Raw genomic sequence first — 21,111 nt, forward strand, 5'->3', positions numbered from 1 at the left:
GCAAATTTTATTTGATCTGGGGTTTTTTTTTTCCATAATTTTTTGCAGAAAATATTTATACGATGAAGAACTTAGGAAAGAATGAAACAAAGTGAATTTGGCGTAAAGGCTACTAAGTCTTCGAATCTCTCGTCGGGAGACAAGTTCTTCGAAATCGGAGGTTGTAGAACGGCTTCATGTTCATCGTGCCAGGAGTAGTTAAATTCCCGGCAGATGATCAAATGGAGGTTTCAGGCATACACGAGGTCTTTGTCTTTAACCGCTTGGATTAAAAATAAGGGTTAGGGCTTTGGATTTGGGTTAAGCTTTCTTCATAATGTCTTTGTTACTTGACCTGTCAGACACCCATCCGTGACAAGTGAGTGTATCGGTTTCAAAAGAAGTCACTCTCCTCCTGAAATTGCACAGAGGCCGTGTTGAGGCAGCCGAATCTTGTTTTCATGGGCTCATATTCTGCGTGCTTGTCTGGAAATATTTCAGAAGTTTTTTAGTTTTTCTTTTTTCTTTCAGAAATCTTCACTTCATATCTTCAAATGGCTCATAACTGCATCCAGTACAACTTAAGAGCAAAGGCATCGTAATGAGAAGAAAACAGAAGAAGCGAAGGCTGGTGTTATATAACCCATTCAAAGTTTTTTATGCATTTTTTTGGTACCGGCCAAAAACACCCACGTTTTCGAGAAGCAAGCTAGTGCGAGAAGTATAGTCGGATATAGTTAACTCATTCAGTCTCTTGGCCGCAATGGAAGCACCTAACATTTAGATTCTCTAGCCTGGCTGTGCTTCCAAAAAAATGGTGCTCAGAGGGTGATCTCAAGACACTACGTATTTTTCAGGGTGGGTTCAGGACAAGAAAAACTGCCCTCTGATGTACTACCTCAGTCTCACAAACCGATGAAAAATCTGCGCTTTGTACAGGTGCACAATTTGCACGTCTGAAGTTCCATGAGTGATTTTTGACTATGTTTTTTGTAGGTTTCTTTACTAATACCATACAAGTTCTGTGCATCTACGGCGGCTAAGTGATGAGCATCACAGTACTAAGGTATTCAATTTGGATCTAAGAGCAACATCGATATGGAGTTAACATGTCCTTCCCGTGTTTATCGGAGTTTCCTCCAAAACGGTTTAAACAAACTGATAATGTAATTTCCCAATTAACCTTTTAGGGTCAATGGACAAATATGAGTGATCACAGGGACAGGGACCAATATGAGTAATCACAGAGCCCAATATGAATAATCACAGGGACCAATATGAGTGATCACAGGCACAAATATGAGTGATGAGAAGAACAGGGACCAATATGAGTGATCACAGGGACAGGGACCAATATCAGTGATCACACGAAACAATTGAGTGATCACAGTGACTAATATGAGTGATCATAGGGGCAGAGATCAATGAGTGATCACAGGTACCAATATGAGTAATCACAGGGACAGGGACCAATATGAGTGATGACAGGATAAGGGTCCAATATGAGTGATCACAGAAACCAAATGAGTGATCACAGGGACCAATATGAGTGATCATAGGGGAAGGGATCAATATGAGTACCGTAATTACAAGGACAGGGACCAATATAAGTAATCACAGGGACTAATATGAATGATCATAGTCTCTGTACAACCTTGAAGCATTTGTTCCATTTTAAAAATTAATAAAATACATTCTGTGGATGTTCCTAGTGTAGAACGTATTTTCCACCCATTTATCTTAATTACCACATGGCCCAAGTGTGCTATAAAAAAAATAAGAAACAGCAAATAATCCATGGATCCTTTTCCGCTCCTTCATCCTGCTAGCCAAGTCTACCACCATTATCATATTCTTCTCTTCCAGGTTCATCAACATCTGACAGCTGCAGCCAATCAATAGCAGAAGTAGTGGCTGATTGGCTGCAGCGATCAGATTCTGACTAGGTGAGAAGTAAAGGACGAGAATGACAGTCAAAGTAACCAACAAGACAGAGGAGTGGCGGGGATGCATAATGGAGCATGGGCTATTATTTTTTCTATTCTTTTTGCAGTAGCATACTCAGGCCAGGTGTTATTTGGAAAATGAGTGGAAAACCCCTTTAAACTTGGCACAATAAGTGGGAACGTTTCATCAAGTTTTACCTATATAAACTGACTCCACCACGTTCCGAAACAATTTTTTTTACTTGTCAACAATTCTCTAAAGCAACCTCGCCACTCAAACTGTTGGAAATGGTTTCACGCTGTATGATAGGACTGGTTCAGTGAGCGCCCCCTATGTCCCGGCCAATGTGGCCATACTGCCCCGAATGTACGGTACATCATATCTCCTGTATCATTCACAGAGATAGCCATATCTTGACTGCTACATGGGCAATGACCTGCTAAGGGCATTGGAAAGTGATCTTCTGTCCACGTGCCAAATTTCGGAGCCAATTTCTGGAGATCTCTCTTCTGTCAGTCATTACTGATCAACAGAAAAAGGTTCCAAAACAGAATCTCTAGTATAAACCCGTCATAGGTGCGGCAAAAGACACTAGATCAAGATACAATTGCCCTATAAATGATGCGGGCACATTACACTACCTATTTTTTTTAATATTACCCTTTTTTGGATAATTTCATTTTTCAGTTACGAAGAAAACAGGGCCCAATAAATGTTGTCTTCCAGCGGCCCTGGTTGCTCTTTTTTTTTGTCTTATTGCTTTGAATGAAATAATATCAAAGAAAAAGCAGTAGTGAATCATCCTCGTGTGTACGCTCCACCTTTTATTTGTACGGAACGGCAAAACAATGCCAAATTTTACCAATATTGAGGTTGGCAATTCAAGGACTCGTTACTAGGGATGAGCGAACCACTCGGTAATCCTCGGAAGCCTATCGAGCATTTTGATGTTTGGGTATTCAGTACTTGTTTTCAATGGGGAACTCGGGGTATTGTTTTTGAAGATTTTCCCCATTGACTTCTATTATATTCGGTACACAAGTACCGAGCACCCAAGCATCAAAATGCTCATTAGGCATACCAAGCAGTTTGCTCATCCTTACTCATCACCTCACCCGGAAACTCCAATTTGTGGGCAGATGTTTGTATATCCCAACCCCATTTCAGATTTGATGGAACAGTCTCCAAAAAATTGGGACAGTTGGCATATATCCAACATTAATATCACTCTATAAGGGCATACTGTATCTTTCTAGCTTTTGAATTTCTTACGCAGGTAGACAGAATTTGCCGTCACATTCATTCAAAACCTGCGGCATGTGATATCGCTTACCATCTTGGTAAAGTGTTGCCTTACAGACTGTCACGCTAGGTATGGGGAAGTACCAAGCGCATGGCGAAAGGGAAGGGAAACCTTGTATCTAGGGAATGGGAAGATGGTGACCGGCGAGTGAACCTACTGCTGATTCTTGGGGTCCCTCACCACCCTAGATAGGTTCCGCACCTATTTGCTGAGCCAAATAGCGGACGATGGGTATCCCTATTGCTGGGCCCTAAATAGGGAACGGCTAGGATGAGCCCTTCGTCAACCCCACTAAACTATAGAAGACACAAGGGGGACACACAGGGGGAAAAGCATGAACTACTTATCATTAGATGACTCAGGTAGTGTTTTCAACAACGATGCCATAGAGGAGTACAAGCCACTTGCTTGTAACCTTGGCTTGAAGGAACTGAAAATATCACCAGCAAAATCCAAAGGAAGTAAGGGGTAACTAAACACCAATACTGAATCAACAGCTGGGTGGAAGGAGAGTTCCTGCTGGGTCCAAAACGGAGAAATGAATTCAACAGGGAAGCTAACTATACCAATGAATACTGACAGCAGGAACAATGGAAAGTCAGGGACATTCTAGGCAGCCAGACGCTGTGACCTTCTATGGCCAGAAACCACATGCCTGTGTGTCACCAGTGACACAGACTTGTCATGAGCGCACATTTTTGTAGGGACACTGTATACCACGAGGGCTAATACTAGTTATATGCCGATCTGATGTGTGGTTCATAAGCCATTGACATGCGCCTTAGAAATTACTGCCAAAAACATTCACTCATGAATCCACAAAACACCTCTGCTCAACGTTCATAGTGTTCCCAAGCTTTCTCCTTGGGTATTTCTCAGAAATTTCTCTTTTATCTCAAAAAAATCTCAACTTTTCTCAGTAGACCCCTAACAAACAAAGCAAATGCGTGTTTCGTAGCAATTCTCCTTCCAGGGATATGACCATTACCTAATAAGATGGCGTTCCCTAGATAGGTCTATAACAGACCCTCATCGTGGCATCGTAAAAAGAAACAGCAGCTAAAAGTGAGAATGTCAGAAATGTGGGTAATAGGGGGTCCCCACGGGGCAAAGTCCAACTCTATTGTAGTTGTATGAGAACCAGATGGAGTGCTGACTTCACGAGCAACGTTCATGGAGGGATGGAGTATCAAAGAGTTAATAGAGGATTTCTAGGCAGCGGCGGTTTACTCGGAGATGCACATAATATAGACTTTGTCACATTATCACTTGATTGACCAAGACACAGAATAAGTTGTGGGATTGAATGTCACATCAATAGAAAAATGAGACGATCATTGAAATCCAGACCCCCAACTGGAAACAAAAACCAGATTGTCCTCAGATAACCCAGAAGCGAAAAAACACATTTTCATCTCCTGTGATTTATGATGCCCCTCACCTTTTACTTTTTTCACGAAGGGGCCTTTGGAGCATTGCCACCTGTGACTCCTCACTTCTTCCCATTTACTGCTAATTGAAGTGCCACAATATATCACATACTTTTATACCGGTAGATTTAAGGTTAGAGACCATATTAGTGTAAATCCTTGGAGGTCTTGAGATGAAACACTATAGACGAGCGAAATCAATTTGCAACACTCTGGTCTATAGGCGTCATCCACAGTCCATGACTGCTGGACAGGAGTCGTACCAGCATCCCCGGAGCCTCTACTGATTGTTAGGCCCTTCATGCCGTCATGTGTCTAACCAGACATCGTAATCGAAGAAGCACTGAGGATGCCCACAGTTAGGAGGTGGTTTGCATGGCTCACATCTGGTGGCCATGATATACTGATGACGAGTGTCTGACTTGACCGATGTCCATGGCCACGTTCCAGGGCTCCTTGATAGTCACATATTGGTTAAATGGGGGTGGATTTCAGTACGTGACATCTGCTAGAAAGTTTCCGCCTACCTGGTGAGCTCAGTTTTCCTCCTTCAAGACTGGCATTTTGGTCTTTTTACATTCAAGATGGCAAAACACATGCAGAGGGCAGTGGTATGTCTAAGCCATGCCTCCCCTATCTCTGCCTGTGCAGGGTTCAGATTTACTACTGCTCACCATGCCACTGCGTTGCCCATCTTGGACGGGATGACCGGTCTCCGCAAAGAAAGTAGGAAGAGCCAAACGGAAGGTGCCCAGTAGGGTCAATTTTCAGTGCCAGAGTTGAAGGTGGCCTTAACTTTCCTTCAACTTATTAGATCCAGAGTAGGAGTTGGTTATAAGTATTGTCTTATGAAGATGACCCCATCTATATCCGGTTAGGACATCTGAGCCTCAAATATGGGCTCTGCTACACACAAAATTAATGCTCCTATAGAAATCTACCTACGGCAAAGTGAACCATAGTATAGGAAAATTTGGAACATAGATCTTTGTTATGGCCAAGTACGAGGCTTAAGATACTTCAAACCGAGGTGCAGTAGAAGGTTCGTCAACATCATAGAGAATCTCAGGTACTAGAGGAGAGCTCTATGGCACAATGAACCATAGTATAGAAAGATTTGGAACATGGATCTTTGTTACGGCCAAGTACAAGGCTTAAGATACCTCCAAACCGAGGTGCAGTAGAAGGTTTGCATAGTCTATAAAACCTACGTTCATACAGATCATCATAGGGAATCTAAAGGTACTAAAAGAGAGCTCTATAGTACTGAGCCTTAACGTCTTGATCACAGAGAGGTTAAGAAGTGTCCCTTTCTCAGAAGACCTGTCCAGTCAATGACGTGAATGGCTTTTTCGTGTGGCGGCGCTATAGGGAAATCAACCACTTTTGGCCAGTGTTCTTCACCGATACAGTGGAATCGATGGAGGTCCCGGACGTTTTTTCATAGATCCTTTGGAGTTGGCCAAAGGGGAGAAGCCCTTTAAAAAACAAGGTCGGAGCAGACAAAGGTAAACATATTAGAGTTAATGTTTAGCGTATTACTACATTGTTATGGCATGCCGACTTCTTTGAGGAAAAAAAAAAAAAGATGGTTTTTGTAAACCAGAGACACCTGGAAAGTTACTTCTCAGCCCTTCCTGGTCTCAGATTTCCTGTTTAATGTTACACATTACGCGGTTGGCTTTTTACAATTTGCGGTTGTTCTCTAGATTGCCTTTCTTTGGTTATACACGGATAAGCTTTGCTTAACACAAAGGAAGTAATCTTTCTAAAATTGCTGACCAGATCATTAAACGACTAGCCAGATTTCACAAGCCGAATGCTGCGAGGAGACGTGCGTTTAAAGGCTTTGGAAAGGAGCCGCAACTCTGCACGGCAAACTCCTGATAATTGGGGATTTAACGAGGCTGCGGATCGCGAGATTTCTTTCCGTAGAGTCATAAACCATTTTTTTTTATACTATGAGATAAGGTCTGAGGAGTGAGTACTCTCTGGAGTAGGATGGGGGGGCCATACACAAGGAGTAGAGTCCATTCTGCCGTGTGTCATCACAACGGGGGACACTTTATTTTCCACGTTAACAAAAAAAGTTTACAAAAAGTTGACTTGGATATTCTGATTTATGGAGGAAGTCATACACTTGAGACCACCAGGTGATTAACTATCTGGGCATTTTACAGAGAGGCCCATTATTTTTATTGGACTCTGTGTACTACCTCATGTTACCTGTGGGGGTGCTGCAGGGAAATGGCAAGAAAGTCTATAAGCAGACTACTATTAGGGGACCTTTATAACAAATGGAATAACTCCTTTAAGGGTTTTTTCCCCAACATTTGGCCTGATGGAATGGATGTTTGCAAAGAAAAAGAAAGAAGTGCAACCTGCATCTCTGACCCCAAGGTGCTCCAGTGTCGCCTCTCTGGTGGTCTCCACCAACCCAACATTCAACTGACCCTGGATTCAATCAGTGGTCTTCAATAAAATCGAAGATAATTTTTCATCACTTCTTATCTAATGTCACATTGATCTTAAAGCTCATTCAATGCTAAGCATCAGAATTAAAGCTGTCACTTGGAGAACAGTAGTAATCCTCCATAAGTACATAATCAGAGGAGAAGTCACTCTCCGCGCTTCACACACAGACATCATATCCTCCACTGAGGTCATATACGAGAAGCAGATAATGACAAGTGTCCTCCTTCCTGGACAGTATATAACATTGCCTCATCTTATCTGTATAGAAGACATTGTACTATAGACACAGTTCAGAGTGACAAACGCATCATAATACTGATAGCAGAACATCTACACAGAAGAGAAAATATTCTTAGTTGCAGTATTATAGCAGTTATATTTTTGTACATAGGGGCAGTATTATAGTAGTTATATTCTTGTACATAGGGGCAGTATTATAGTAGTTATATTCTTGTACATAGGGGCAGTATTATAGTAGTTATATTCTTGTATATAGGAGCAGTATTATAGTAATTATATTCTTGTACATAGGGCAGTATTATAGTTATATTCTTGTATATAGGAGCAGTATTATAGTAGTTATATTCTTGTACATAGGAGCAGTATTATAGTTATATTCTTGTATATAGGAGCAGTATTATAGTAGTTATATTCTTGTACATAGGAGCAGTATTATAGTAATTATATTCTTGTACATAGGGGCAGTATTATAGTTATATTCTTGTATATAGGAGCAGTATTATAGTAGTTATATTCTTGTACATAGAGGGCCGTATTATAGTAGTTATATTCTTGTACATAGGGGGCAGTATTATAGTAGTTATATTCTTGTACATAGGGGGCAGTATTATAGTAGTTATATTCTTGTACATAGGAGCAGTATTATAGTAATTATATTCTTGTACATAGGGGCAGTATTATAGTTATATTCTTGTATATAGGAGCAGTATTATAGTAGTTATATTCTTGTACATAGGAGCAGTATTATAGTAATTATATTCTTGTACATAGGGGCAGTATTATAGTTATATTCTTGTATATAGGAGCAGTATTATAGTAGTTATATTCTTGTACATAGAGGGCCGTATTATAGTAGTTATATTCTTGTAAATAGGAGCAGTATTATAGTAGTTATATTCTTGTACATAGAGGGCCGTATTATAGTAGTTATATTCTTGTATATAGGGGGCCGTATTATAGTAGTTATATTCTTGTACATAGAGGGCCGTATTATAGTAGTTATATTCTTGTATATAGGGGGCCGTATTATAGTAGTTATATTCTTGTACATAGAGGGCCGTATTATAGTAGTTATATTCTTGTATATAGGGGGCCGTATTATAGTAGTTATATTCTTGTAATTAGGGGGCAGTATTATAGTAGTTATATTCTTGTACATAGAGGGCCGTATTATAGTAGTTATATTCTTGTATATAGGGGGCCGTATTATAGTAGTTATATTCTTGTACATAGGGGAAGTATTATAATAGTTATATTCTTGTAATTAGGGGGCAGTATTATAGTAGTTATATTCTTGTACATAGAGGCAGTATTATAGTAGTTATATTCTTGTACATAGGGCAGTATTATAGTAGGTATATTCTTGTACATAGGAGCAGTATTATAGTAGTTCTATTCTTGTATATAGGGGCAGTATTATAGTAGTTATATTCTTGTACATAGGAGCAGTATTATAGTAGTTCTATTCTTGTACATAGGGGGCAGTATTATAGTAGTTATATTCTTGTACATAGGGGCAGTATTATAGTAGTTATATTCTTGTACATAGGGGAAGTATTATAGTAGTTATATTCTTGTACATAGGAGCAGTATTATAGTAGTTCTATTCTTGTACATAGGGGCAGTATTATAGTAGTTCTATTCTTGTACATAGGGGCAGTATTATAGTAGTTATATTCTTGTACATAGGGGCAGTATTATAGTAGTTATATTCTTGTACATAGGAGCAGTATTATAGTAGTTATATTCTTGTACATAGGGGCAGTATTATAGTAATTATATTCTTGTACATAGGGGCAGTATTATAGTAGGTATATTCTTGTACATAGGAGCAGTATTATAGTAGTTATATTCTTGTACATAGGGGCAGTATTATAGTAGTTATATTCTTGTACATAGGGCAGTATTATAGTAGTTATATTCTTGTACATAGGGGGCAGTATTATAGTAGTTATATTCTTGTACATAGGGAAGTATTATAGTAGTTATATTCTTGTACATAGGGGGCAGTATTATAGTAGTTACATTCTTGTACATAGGGGCAGTATTATAGTAGTTATATTCTTGTACATAGGGGCAGTATTATAGTAGTTCTATTCTTGTACATAGGGGCAGTATTATAGTAGTTATATTCTTGTACATAGGGGCAGTATTATAGTAGTTATATTCTTGTACATAGGAGCAGTATTATAGTAGTTCTATTCTTGTACATAGGGGCAGTATTATAGTAGTTATATTCTTGTACATAGGGGCAGTATTATAGTAGTTATATTCTTGTACATAGGAGCAGTATTATAGTAGTTATATTCTTGTACATAGGGGCAGTATTATAGTAATTATATTCTTGTACATAGGGGCAGTATTATAGTAATTATATTCTTGTACATAGGGGCAGTATTATAGTAGGTATATTCTTGTACATAGGAGCAGTATTATAGTAGTTATATTCTTGTACATAGGGGCAGTATTATAGTAGTTATATTCTTGTACATAGGGCAGTATTATAGTAGTTATATTCTTGTACATAGGGGGCAGTATTATAGTAGTTATATTCTTGTACATAGGGGGCAGTATTATAGTAGTTATATTCTTGTACATAGGGGCAGTATTATAGTAATTATATTCTTGTACATAGGGGCAGTATTATAGTAATTATATTCTTGTACATAGGGGCAGTATTATAGTAGGTATATTCTAGTAGTTCTATTCTTGTATATAGGGGCAGTATTATAGTAGTTATATTCTTGTACATAGGAGGCAGTATTATAGTAGTTATGTTCTTGTAGATAGGGGGCAGTATTATAGTAGTTATATTTTTGTATATAGGGGCAGTATTATAGTAATTATATTCTTGTACATGGGGGCAGTATTATAGTAGTTATATTCTTGTACATAGGGGGCAGTACTATAGTAGTTATATTCTTGTACATAGGGGGGCAGTATTATAGTAGTTATATTCTTGTACATAGGGGTAGTATTATAGTAGTTATATTCTTGTACATAGGAGCAGTATTATGAAAACAGCCCATCTTTTAGAATAAATATCATAAGATCAGTGGGGTCGTTCACCACCACTGATTAGCTGAGTTGGTGGTAATCAGTGTAAGGAGAACACCACAGCTCTGTACACTGCTTAGTTGCTGCTTCCTTTGATTCTTTTCCATAAAGATCAGATCTACAATGCTTGGCTGCTTAATTATTGGCACCTGTGGTCTTTTGCTCTGAGGAGTCTCCACCGGTGCTAATCCCGGCTGATCGGTTGGGGTGTTGGTCCTTCATCGACCTTGTATTGATGACTTATCTTGGGGGTTGGCCATTAGTATACAAATTCTGGAAACCCCTTTTAAATTTTTAAAGGGAGTAATAGAATTCTTTAAGCCTAGTATTGGTGGTCCAACATTCCCGCTTGATAGCACGTCACAACTCACCGGAGGGCGTCGGAGTGTGCCGAGGAAGAGATTATTCAATGGTAACACCTAGCTGTCAAAATTTAGGCAAATTCACCCCAACAAAAACTACCATCAACCTCCTGTACGATAACAGAGAGCAATAGACCATCATTCTGATATAGGGTTAAACTTTTAATGCATATCACAACCCTTCAAAAGGCCAAACCACAGAAGCTCAGCTCCGAACATTAACCAACGCTCCCCCACAAGGTACCAATTGTAAAGGGGGAAAGCGTAGCATCCTTTGAAAAATGCAGGTCAAGCTGTTTTCTGTTCTTCTAACCTTGGAGAGACATTCGCGAAAGCCAAGTAGTTGCTTTCATGCCGGATAATTTGAAGCACAGTGCCGGAATCTGTTTCAAGCCGGTCCAGGCCCTCCGCTCGCTGCCAGAAAAAGAGTATAGACGTCGTCTACACGGCTACCGCACAAGGTGATGCCCGCGAGCGCATCGCCCCCATCTTCTAACCGGGCAAAGACCGTCGCCATTGATGCTGAAAACACACAACCGCGGCACAATCTGGCACCGGCCATGACTATTATTGGGCAGGTGCCATTGTTTTGACGGCACAAGATGTTTTCGAAAAATAAAATTGAAAAATTTGAAAATTTGGAAAATATATTCAAAAAAGGGAACAAAAAAAACAAAACCCCCCCAAAAAACTCCTTGCTTTCTTTTACATATACATTCTTTTTTTTTTTATAAAAGGTATTTGTGTAATGTCAGAAATGTTATGCATTCACAGAATGAAGAGTTTATTCACGTCGGATGCGGGGAGATAAGGTTTCCTCGGTATCTCTCCGGCGTTAGCTGTCGGAATCGCTTTCGCTTTTTTCCTTTTTGACCCTAGGTTTCGTCTTCACGCTCGCTGCCGCTCCGTCATCGCTGTCCTTATCCCAATCTTTCATGGACGCTCCCATCATGAAGTCATCGCGGAGAATATTCCAATCTGAGGCTTTTTGTGTTTTCGGAGCAGCCTGGAACGAGCAAAGAAAATGCTAAAAATTAATATTACCAAGTCCTACAAAAATAGGATGTAAAAGCTAAGCTCCCCATGAGGTCTCTCCGTGCTGCTCACTCCCCCCTCTCACAGCATAAAGTCTCAGAAACACAAATACTGCAGATCCATCTCCCTCCTCCCCATCTAGTATTTACTGTTTGACCATGAGGATTGCATTTGTGATGAAGCAAGCGTCTGAACATTTACAGAAAACAGAAGAAAGCTCCTCACTGTTTCCCAATATAATGTCTCTCTGTGCTGCTCACGCCCCACTCTCACAGCATAAAGTCTCAGAAACAGAAATACTGCAGCTGCATCTCCCTCCTCCCCCCCATCTAATATTTACTGTATCACCATGAGGATTGTTTTTGTGATGAAGAAAGCTTCTGAACATTTACAGAAAACAGAAGAAAGCTCCTCACTCTTTCCCAATATAATGTCTCTCCGTGCTGCTCCCTCCCCTCTCACAGCATAAAGTCTCAGAAACAGAAATACTGCGACTCCATCTCCCTCCTCCACATCTAGTATTTACAGTATCACCATGACGATTGTTTTTGTGATGAAGAAAGCTTATGGACATTTACAGAAAAAAAAAAAAAAAACACAACAGAAGAAAAGGAGGAATAGAGCTCCCCACTCTTTGCCAATACGAAGTCTCTCCATGCTGCTCCCTCCCCCCTCTCAAAGCATAAAGTCTCAGAAACAGAAATACTGCAGCTCCATCTCCCTCCTCCCAGTCTAGTATTTACTGTATGACCATGAGAATTGTTTTTGTGATGAAGGAAGCTTTTGAACATTTACAGACAACAGAAGAAAAGGAAGAATAGAGCTCCCCACTCTTTGCCAATTCGAAGTCTCTCCATTCTGCTCCCTCCCCCCTATCACAGAATAAAGTCACAGAAATACTGCAGCTCCATCTCCCTCCTCCCCAGATAGTATTTAGTGCAGACTCGGCCCCGAAGCTTTGTATTGAAGCATCTAATGAGTGTGTACACGCAAGGGTCAATGTGAACGTCGCCTACTTTAAGTGCTGGAACCTGTGATATCAGCTGTGTATAAAGATGTTACCTGTATCCTGCTTCTGATGATAAAGAGCCTGCTGAAAACTCTTCCTTAAAAGAACAGCAAGCATGAGTCAAAAAAAAAAAAAAAAAAAGCCCTGGTGGCCAGTGTGAAAATTGCAAGAAAAAAAAAAAATAAAAAAAATAAAATTATATATATATTATAGAACAGATTGTGAGTTGACAAAATAAAAGTTACCAAATTCTTTTGAAAAGTACATTCAACAAAGAAACTTGATTTATACAATAGGTAGTTTACCAGGTTTTTACCACCTAATCTGGGAGGAGCATAATGTAGAGACAGACCCCGATTTATTAAAGGTACCGGCATATTGGCCCAACAAACAGATTTCCTCCATTTTTCCTACAGACCAGGGATGAGGAAGCTCCGTCTATGAAGCCTGTAATCTGCACACATCGGAGCGTTCCTCTGCTCTTCCATAAAGAGATTTTTAATGAGTATGTTTAAACAAAAACTAAAAATTGTCAAAGTGTTAACGGGAGCGAGAATCCCACCACCAATGTGATACAACAGCGCCACCATGTGTGTCATGATGCGAATATTCTACCGAAGGGCCGGCGAAAAACATATCTGGAAATGCATACTGGATGACCGAAGGGGAACATGATAGACGATAGCAGTCCCCTCCACTCCTAGTTCTACACAGACAGACCTGCAACCCCTTAAACCACAAATTAGACCTCCTGCTTTGCACTGATGAGATTCAACATCTCAAAACACGTGTCTACAAATAGTGTTTTTTGTTTGGCTTTTATCCCAAGTCTTGTGGCAAGGGTGGACACCGATTTTCAGTTGGTGGAACTAGACTTCAAGTCCTTTGTTCCTCTACTCTGAAGGGGCAATTTGGATCCTCAAACCCAAAAATGCAGGTGTAAAAAAGTTCCCCTGGTTTGGATAATTCATACTTGTTTGACAATAAGCTGAAACAAAAAAGTGCTCCTGCCGTGATCCCCTGCGATTAGCTGTGATCCAACATAGCTGGAGAATTAGACATGGACCGCACCTCTGCATATCATCAGTTGATCTAAAGCCGCTTGGCAAAAATGTATATACCTGTAGGAAGCCACTGCCACGTCACCGCGAACCTCTGAGTGGGTCCCTAACTTATTTGAAGCCTTCAAGGTGCGTCGCCTCGTGCCAACCACCGCCGCAGCTAAAGTGCACCAACAGGGCAGGCGACTTATAACGGCCATGCTGAAAGGCTGATCAGCTGTCATCCCCGCCCCCGCGATCAGCTACCATCCCCGCCCCCGCGATCAGCTACCATCCCCGACCCCGCGATCAGCTATCATCCTCGACCACGCGATCAGCTGTCACCATTGCGAACAGCTGTCACCCTCCTCCGCCCTCGCGATCAGCTGTCACCCTCCTCCGCCCTCGCGATCAGCTGTCGCCCTCCTCCGCCCTCGCGATCAGCTGTCGCCCTCCTCCGCCCTCGCGATCAGCTGTCGCCCTCCTCCGCCCTCGCGATCAGCTGTCGCCCTCCTCCGCCCTCGCGATCAGCTGTCGCCCTCCTCCGCCCTCGCGATCAGCCGTCGCCCTCCTCCGCCCTCGCGATCAGCCATCACCCCCCACATTCAGCTGTGATCTGTGGGGAAACTAGTCTATAAGTGTTTAATTTCCCAGCAACACCACCACTGGGTTCCTAACTTATTTGAAGCCTTCAAGGTGCATCGCCACATGCCAAACACCGTCTCAGCTTCAGTGACCCAGCAGGGCAGGAGACATGGGGACTTAAAACAGCCATGCTGAAAAGATGATCAGCTGTCATCCCCGCCCTCGCAATCAGCTGTCATCCCCGACCCCGCAAATTGGTTAGTCTGTGTAATGCAGATCAGGACGAGTCCTCCAGCGTGAGACGCTCTTTACAACCATTCTCGATTAATTCACAATAAATGAGTTATTGAAACTGGACAACCCCTGTTATTATTCATGTTCCCATGTGGAATATTTAGTTAATTTTGATGAGCTATGAGATAAATTTACGATCGATGCTTCTGGCGATTTTCATATTGCCACTCAATTCTCCACAGCTTTCACAAAATGAGGATCCACACCCAAATAAATATCCCAGGTGGAAACACCCCATGCACCCGAAGATCTGGACAGAAAATGGGTCATTCTTGAATTATGGAAGATTCTGAGCTATTTTCAATGCCATCTCTCAAAATATTACCGGTGGGGAATGGCCTTTATTGGGCTTGATCCACAAAGCCTACCATTTCTTTAATCCCTTTTCTCACTGTCGACTTTCCGTTTTGTTTTTTTTTGCTCCCCTTCTTCCGAGAGCCGTAACTTTTTTTTATTTTTCAGTCAATCTTGCCATATAAGAGCTTGTTTTTTTGCGGGACGAGTTGTACTTTTAAATTAAACCATAAGTTTTATTATATAGTGTACTGGAATACGGCAAAAAAAATTCCAAGTACAGAAAAACTGCAAAAAGAAGGGAATTTTGTTTACTTACCGTAAATTCCTTTTCTTCTAGCTCCAATTGGGAGACCCAGACAATTGGGTGTATAGCTATTGCCTCCGGAGGCCACACAAAGTATTACACTTAAAAGTGTAAGGCCCCTCCCCTTCTGGCTATACACCCCCCGTGGGATCACGGGCTCATCAGTTTTAGTGCAAAAGCAAGAAGGAGGAAAGCCAATAACTGGTTTAAAGACCAATCAATCCGAAGAAACATCGGAGAACTGAAACCATTCAACATGAACAACATGTGTACCCGAAAAACCCAAAAAACCCTAATAAAAACAGGGCGGGTGCTGGGTCTCCCAATTGGAGCTAGAAGAAAAGGAATTTACGGTAAGTAAACAAAATTCCCTTCTTCTTTGTCGCTCCTAATTGGGAGACCCAGACAATTGGGACGTCCAAAAGCAGTCCCTGGGTGGGTAAAAGAATACCTCGTGATAGGGCCGTCAAACAGCCCTTTCCTACAGGCGGGCAATCGCCGCCTGAAGGACTTGTCTACCTAGGCTGGCGTCTGCCGAAGCGTAGGTATGCACCTGATAATGCCTGGTAAAAATGTGTAAACTTGACCAGGTAGGTGCCTGGCACCCCTGCTGAGCCGTAGCCTGGTGCCGTAATGCCCAGGACGCACCCACGGCTCTGGTAGAATGGGCCCTCAGCCCTGAGGGAACCGGGAGCCCAGCAGAACGGTAGGTTTCAAGAATTGGTTCCTTGATCCACCGAGTCAGGGTGGATTTGGAAGCTTGCGACCTTTTACGCTGACCAGTGACAAAGACCAAGAGTGCATCCGAGCGGCGCAGGGGCGCCGTGCGGGAAATGTAGATCCTGAGTGCTCTCACCAGATCCAATAGATGCATTTTTCAAAATGATGGACTGGATGAGGACACAAAGAAGGTAAGGTGATATCTTGATTGAGATGAAAGTGGGATACCACCTTAGGGAGAAATTCCGGAATTGGACGCCGAACCACCTTGTCCTGGTGAAAGACCAGGAAGGCAGATTTGCATGACAGCGCTGCTAGCTCGGACACTCTCCGAAGAGACGTGACCGATACTAGAAAGGCCACTTTCTGTGAAAGACGAGAAGGGAAACATCCCTCATAGGCTCGAAAGGCGGCTTCTGGAGAGCAATTAGAACCTTGTTCAGATCCCAGGGCTCCAACGGCCGCTTGTAAGGAGGGACGATATGGCAAACCCCCTGCAGGAACGTGCGCACCTGAGGAAGCTGTGCTAGGCGTTTCTGAACAAATACAGATAGCGCTGAGACTTGTCCTTTAAGGGAGCTGAGCGACAAACCTTTTTCCAACCCAGATTGCAGGAAGGAAAGAAAATAGGCGATGCAAATGGCTAGGGAGAAACTCCCTGAGCAGAGCACCAAGAGAAGAATATCTTCGACGTCCTGTGGTAGACCTTGGCGGACGTTGGTTTCCTAGCCTGTCTCATGGTGGCAACCACTTTCTGAGATAATCCTGAAGACGCTAGGATCCAGGACTCAATGGCCACACCGTCAGGCTCAGGGCCGCAGAATTCAGAAGGAAAAATGGCCCTTGAGACCGGAAGTCTGGTCGGTCTGGTAGTGCCCACGGTTGGCCTACCGTGAGGCCGGGTACCCCGACCTCCTCGGCCAATCTGGAACGACGAGGATGGCGAGGCGGCAGTCAGACTTGATCTTGCGCAGCCCTCTGGACAACAATGCCAGCAATGGGAACACACAAGGTAGCCGGAACTGCGACCAATTTGAACTAAGGCGTCCGTCGCCAGAGGTCGATGATCGTGAGACCGTGCCATGAAGCCGGGACCTTGTTGTTGTGCCTTGACGCCATTAGGTCGACGTCCGGCATCCCTCAGCTGCGATAGATCTCCAGAGACCCGTCCGGGTGAAGAGACCATTCCTCTGCGTCCATACCCTGGCGACTGAGGAAGTCTGCTTCCCAGTTTTCCACGCCTGGGATGTGAACTGCGGACATGGTGGATGCCGTGTCTTCCACCCACGTAAGAATCCGCCGGACTTCCTGGAAGGCTTGCCGGCTGCGTGTTCTTCCTGGTGGTTGATGTATGCCACCGCTGTGGAGTTGTCCGACTGAATTCGGATCTGCTAGCTTTCCAGCCACTGCTGGAAGTCTTGTAGGGCAAGATACACTGCTCTGATTTCCAGAACATTGATCTGAAGGGTGGACTCTTGCTGAGTCCACGTACCTTGAGCCCTGTGGTGGAGAAAAACTGCTCCCCACCCTGATAGACTCGCGTCTGTCGTAACTACCGCCCAGGATGGGGGTAGGAAGGACCTTCCTTTTGACCATGAGGTGGGAGAAGCCACCACTGTAGAGATTCCTTGGCCGCCTGAGAAATGGAGACGTCTCTGTCGAAGGACGTCGACTTCCCGTCCCATTGGCGGAGAATGTCCCATTGTAGTGGACGCAGATGAAACTGCGCGAAAGGGACTGCCTCCATGTTTGCTATCATCATACATGGGAAGTGCATGAGGCGTCTCAATGTGTGCGACTGGCCTTAAAGGAGAGATTGCAGCCCTGACTGTAGTGAACGCTGTTTGTCTAGCGGAAGCTTCACTATCGCTGAGAGAGTATGAAACTGCATGCGTAGATATGTTAGCGATTCGGTCGGGGTCGTATCTGACTTTGGAAAGTTGATGATCTACCCGAAACTCTGGAGCGTCTCCAGCACAACGTTCAGGGCGTGGTGGCATGCCTCTTGAGAGGGTGCCTTGACAAGTAGATCGCCCAAAAACGGGATCACAGAGTGACCTTGAGAGTGCAGGACTGCTACTACTGCTGCCATGACCTTGGCGAAGACCCGTGGGGCTGTTGCCAGCCGGAAGGTAGAGCTACGAACTGAAGGTGTTCGTCTCCTATAACGAAGCGTAGAAACGCTGGTGCTCTGGATCAATCGGCACGTGGGGATAAGCGTCCTTGATGTCTAATGAAGCTAGGAAATCTCCTTGAGACATTGAGGCGACAACGGAGCGGAGGGATTCCATCCGGAACCGCCTGGTTATCACGTGCTTGTTGAGCAGGTTTAGGTCCAGAACGGGACAGAAAGACCCGTCCTTTTTTGGCACCACAAACAAATTGGAGTAAAAACCGTGACCTTGCTCCTGAAGAGGAACGGGGGTCACCACTCCTTCTGCCTTTAGCGTGCACACCGCTTGCGGAAGAGAATCGGCTCGGTCGGGAGTTGGCGAAGTTCTGAAGAATCGAGTTGGAGGACGAGACTGAACTCTATCCTGTATCCGTGAGACAGAATGTCTCTCACCCAACGGTCTTTGACCTGTGGCAGCCAAATGTCGCCAAAGCGGGAGAGCCTGCCACCGACCGAGGATGGGGAGAGAGGAGGCCGAAAGTCATGAGGAAGCCGCCTTGGTAGCGGGTCTTCCGGCTGTCTTTTTTGGGCGTGACTGAGCCCGCCAAGAATCTGAGCTCCTCTGATCCCTTTGAGTCCTTTTGGACGAGGAGAATTGGGACCTGCCCGAACCTCGAAAGGACCGAACCCCCGACTGTCCCTTCCACTGTTGGGGTTTGTGTTGTCTGGGCTGAGGTAAGGATGAATCCTTACCCTTGGCCTGTTTAAAGATTTCATCCAAACGCTCACCAAACAGTCGGTTACCAGAAAAAGGCAAATTGGTTAAGCACTTTTTTGGAAGCAGAATCTGCCTTCCATTCACTTAACGACCAAGCTCTGCGTAAAAACGCGGAGTTAGCGGACGCCACTACCGTACGGCTCGTAGAGTCCAGGACAGCATTAATCGCGTAAGACGCAAATGCAGACATTTGAGAGGTTAAGGATGCCACCTGTGGAACAGATGTACGTGTGACCGTGTCAATCTGTGTAAGACAAGCTGAAATAGCTTGGAGTGCCCCTACGGCTGCGAAGGCTGGAGCCAACGGCGTGCCGTAGCCTCATAGATGGATTCCGACCAGAGATCCATCCGTCTGTCAGTGGCATCGTTAAGTGCAGCTCCATCTTTCACTGCAACTATGGATCTAGCCGCAAGCCTGGAGATTGGAGGATGCCCCTTGGGACACCGGGTCCAGCCCTTGACCACGTCAGGGGGCAGGGATAACGTGTATCCTAAGCCGTTTGGAGAAGCGCTTATCTGGATAAGCGTGGTGTTTCTGGACTGCCTCTCTAAAGTCAGAGTGGTCCAGAAAAGTACTTAATTTACGCTTGGGATACCTGAAATGGAATTTCTCCTGCTGTGAAGCTGACTCCTCCACTGGAGGAGCTGGGGGAGAAATATCCAACATTTTATTGATGGACGCTATAAGATCATTCACTATGGCGTCACTATCAGGTATATCTGAGGATCAGAATTCTGAGCAGCTACCTCCGCCTCATCACACAGAGAGTCCTCCTGCTGGGATCCTCCAGTGTGATGAAGTCGAGGGCCGCTCATAGTGAGCTCGCTTAGGCTGTCTGGGACTGTCGTCCGTGTCAGAGCCGTCACTCTGGGATGCCCGTGGCACCCCCGGAGCTCGCAGTTGTTCCAACTGAGGGGGACCAGGGGGCAATGATTCAACAGTGCCCATGGTCTGAGAGACGTGTCTGGACTGCAAGGCTTCTAGTATCATAGCCATAGTCTCAGAAAATCTGTCAGTAAATACTGCAGACTCCGTCCCCATCCCCTGGACCATTATCAGAGACTCCGGCTGAGTTGAATACAATGGGGGTCTATGTAACTTGCCGGCCGTATAGCCGTACATGCTGTACAGGCTGCATAGAAAACATGTGCTTCTGCACCCTTGTTTTACACCGACAATATGCTGTAATCTCCTCCGAACAAATCAAGGAGGGTATATACAAAAGTGCGACCAAACAGTGCAATGTATGGCGTATAAGCATATATATATATATGTGCACTTCGGCACTAGTGGAGTCAGCACTACAGGTGCTGCATAACGCCTGCTCACAGCGGTTGTGTGACTATCCGAATCCCTGCCAGGGTCTTCCCAAACTTGTCTCTTTTCTTGCTACAGAAAAAAACTGACATGAATGGCTGCCAGCGTCCTGTGTAGAGGAGGAAGCCGTGGGCGTGCCTGAGAAAGTGCGGGAATCCGGTTTCACACTGTGTACAGTGAGAGAGGTGGAGTATGCAAAACATACTCCAGCTCTCAGCGCTGCCGTGCTGTGCAGCGTCACGCCCCTACCCTGACTGGCAGGCCTGTGGGCGGTAACGAAGTGAGACTAGGCCGCACAAGCCGGGGACTCGAGTGATAAGCGCGGCCGGCATATAAGCCCTGGTCGGCGCGGAAGTCCCCGGCGCACCACAAGTCCCAGCCGCGCCTGAATAAAAATGGCAGCGGCGGTTAGCGCGGTAGTCCCCCAATACTCTAACACACCCAGCTACGCTGTGGTGTGCGATGGCACTAGTGCGGGCAGCGCCGCTGGCGCACTAACAGACCCAGCAGTGCTGCCGTGTGTCTGTGCGCGGTCCCCACGGGGACACCGAGTACCTCAACGTAGCAGGGCCATGTCCCTGAAGATACTCCGCTCCATGTCCAGCAGATTCCCGGGGGCTGTGGATGGAGCACGGCCTCAGTGCCTGGAGACCGGTAAAATCCCACTTCACCCAGAGCCCCAAGGGGGATGGGGAAGGAAGCAGCATGTGGGCTCTAGCCTCCGTACCCGCAATGGGTACCTCAACCTTAACAAACACCGCCGACAAAAAGTGGGGTGAGAAGGGAGCATGCTGGGGGCCCTAGTATGGGCCCTCTTTTCTTCCA

General features: G+C 44.3%; 1 protein-coding gene across 1 annotated transcript in view; it reads right to left on the minus strand.

Moving 5' to 3' along the window:
• Positions 1-10,934: 10,934 nt before the first annotated feature.
• RRP15 (ribosomal RNA processing 15 homolog) overlaps positions 10,935-21,111 on the minus strand; it is a 48,743-nt gene continuing 38,566 nt past the window's right edge. Inside the window, exon 5 of the mRNA XM_075337984.1 lies at positions 10,935-11,799. Coding sequence (XP_075194099.1) covers positions 11,629-11,799 — 171 coding nt within the window. The 3' untranslated portion in view covers positions 10,935-11,628. The remainder of the gene's footprint in view (positions 11,800-21,111) is intronic.

The sequence above is a fragment of the Anomaloglossus baeobatrachus genome, chromosome 3 (assembly GCF_048569485.1).
Source record: "Anomaloglossus baeobatrachus isolate aAnoBae1 chromosome 3, aAnoBae1.hap1, whole genome shotgun sequence".
Classification (NCBI taxonomy): Eukaryota; Metazoa; Chordata; class Amphibia; order Anura; family Aromobatidae; genus Anomaloglossus; species Anomaloglossus baeobatrachus.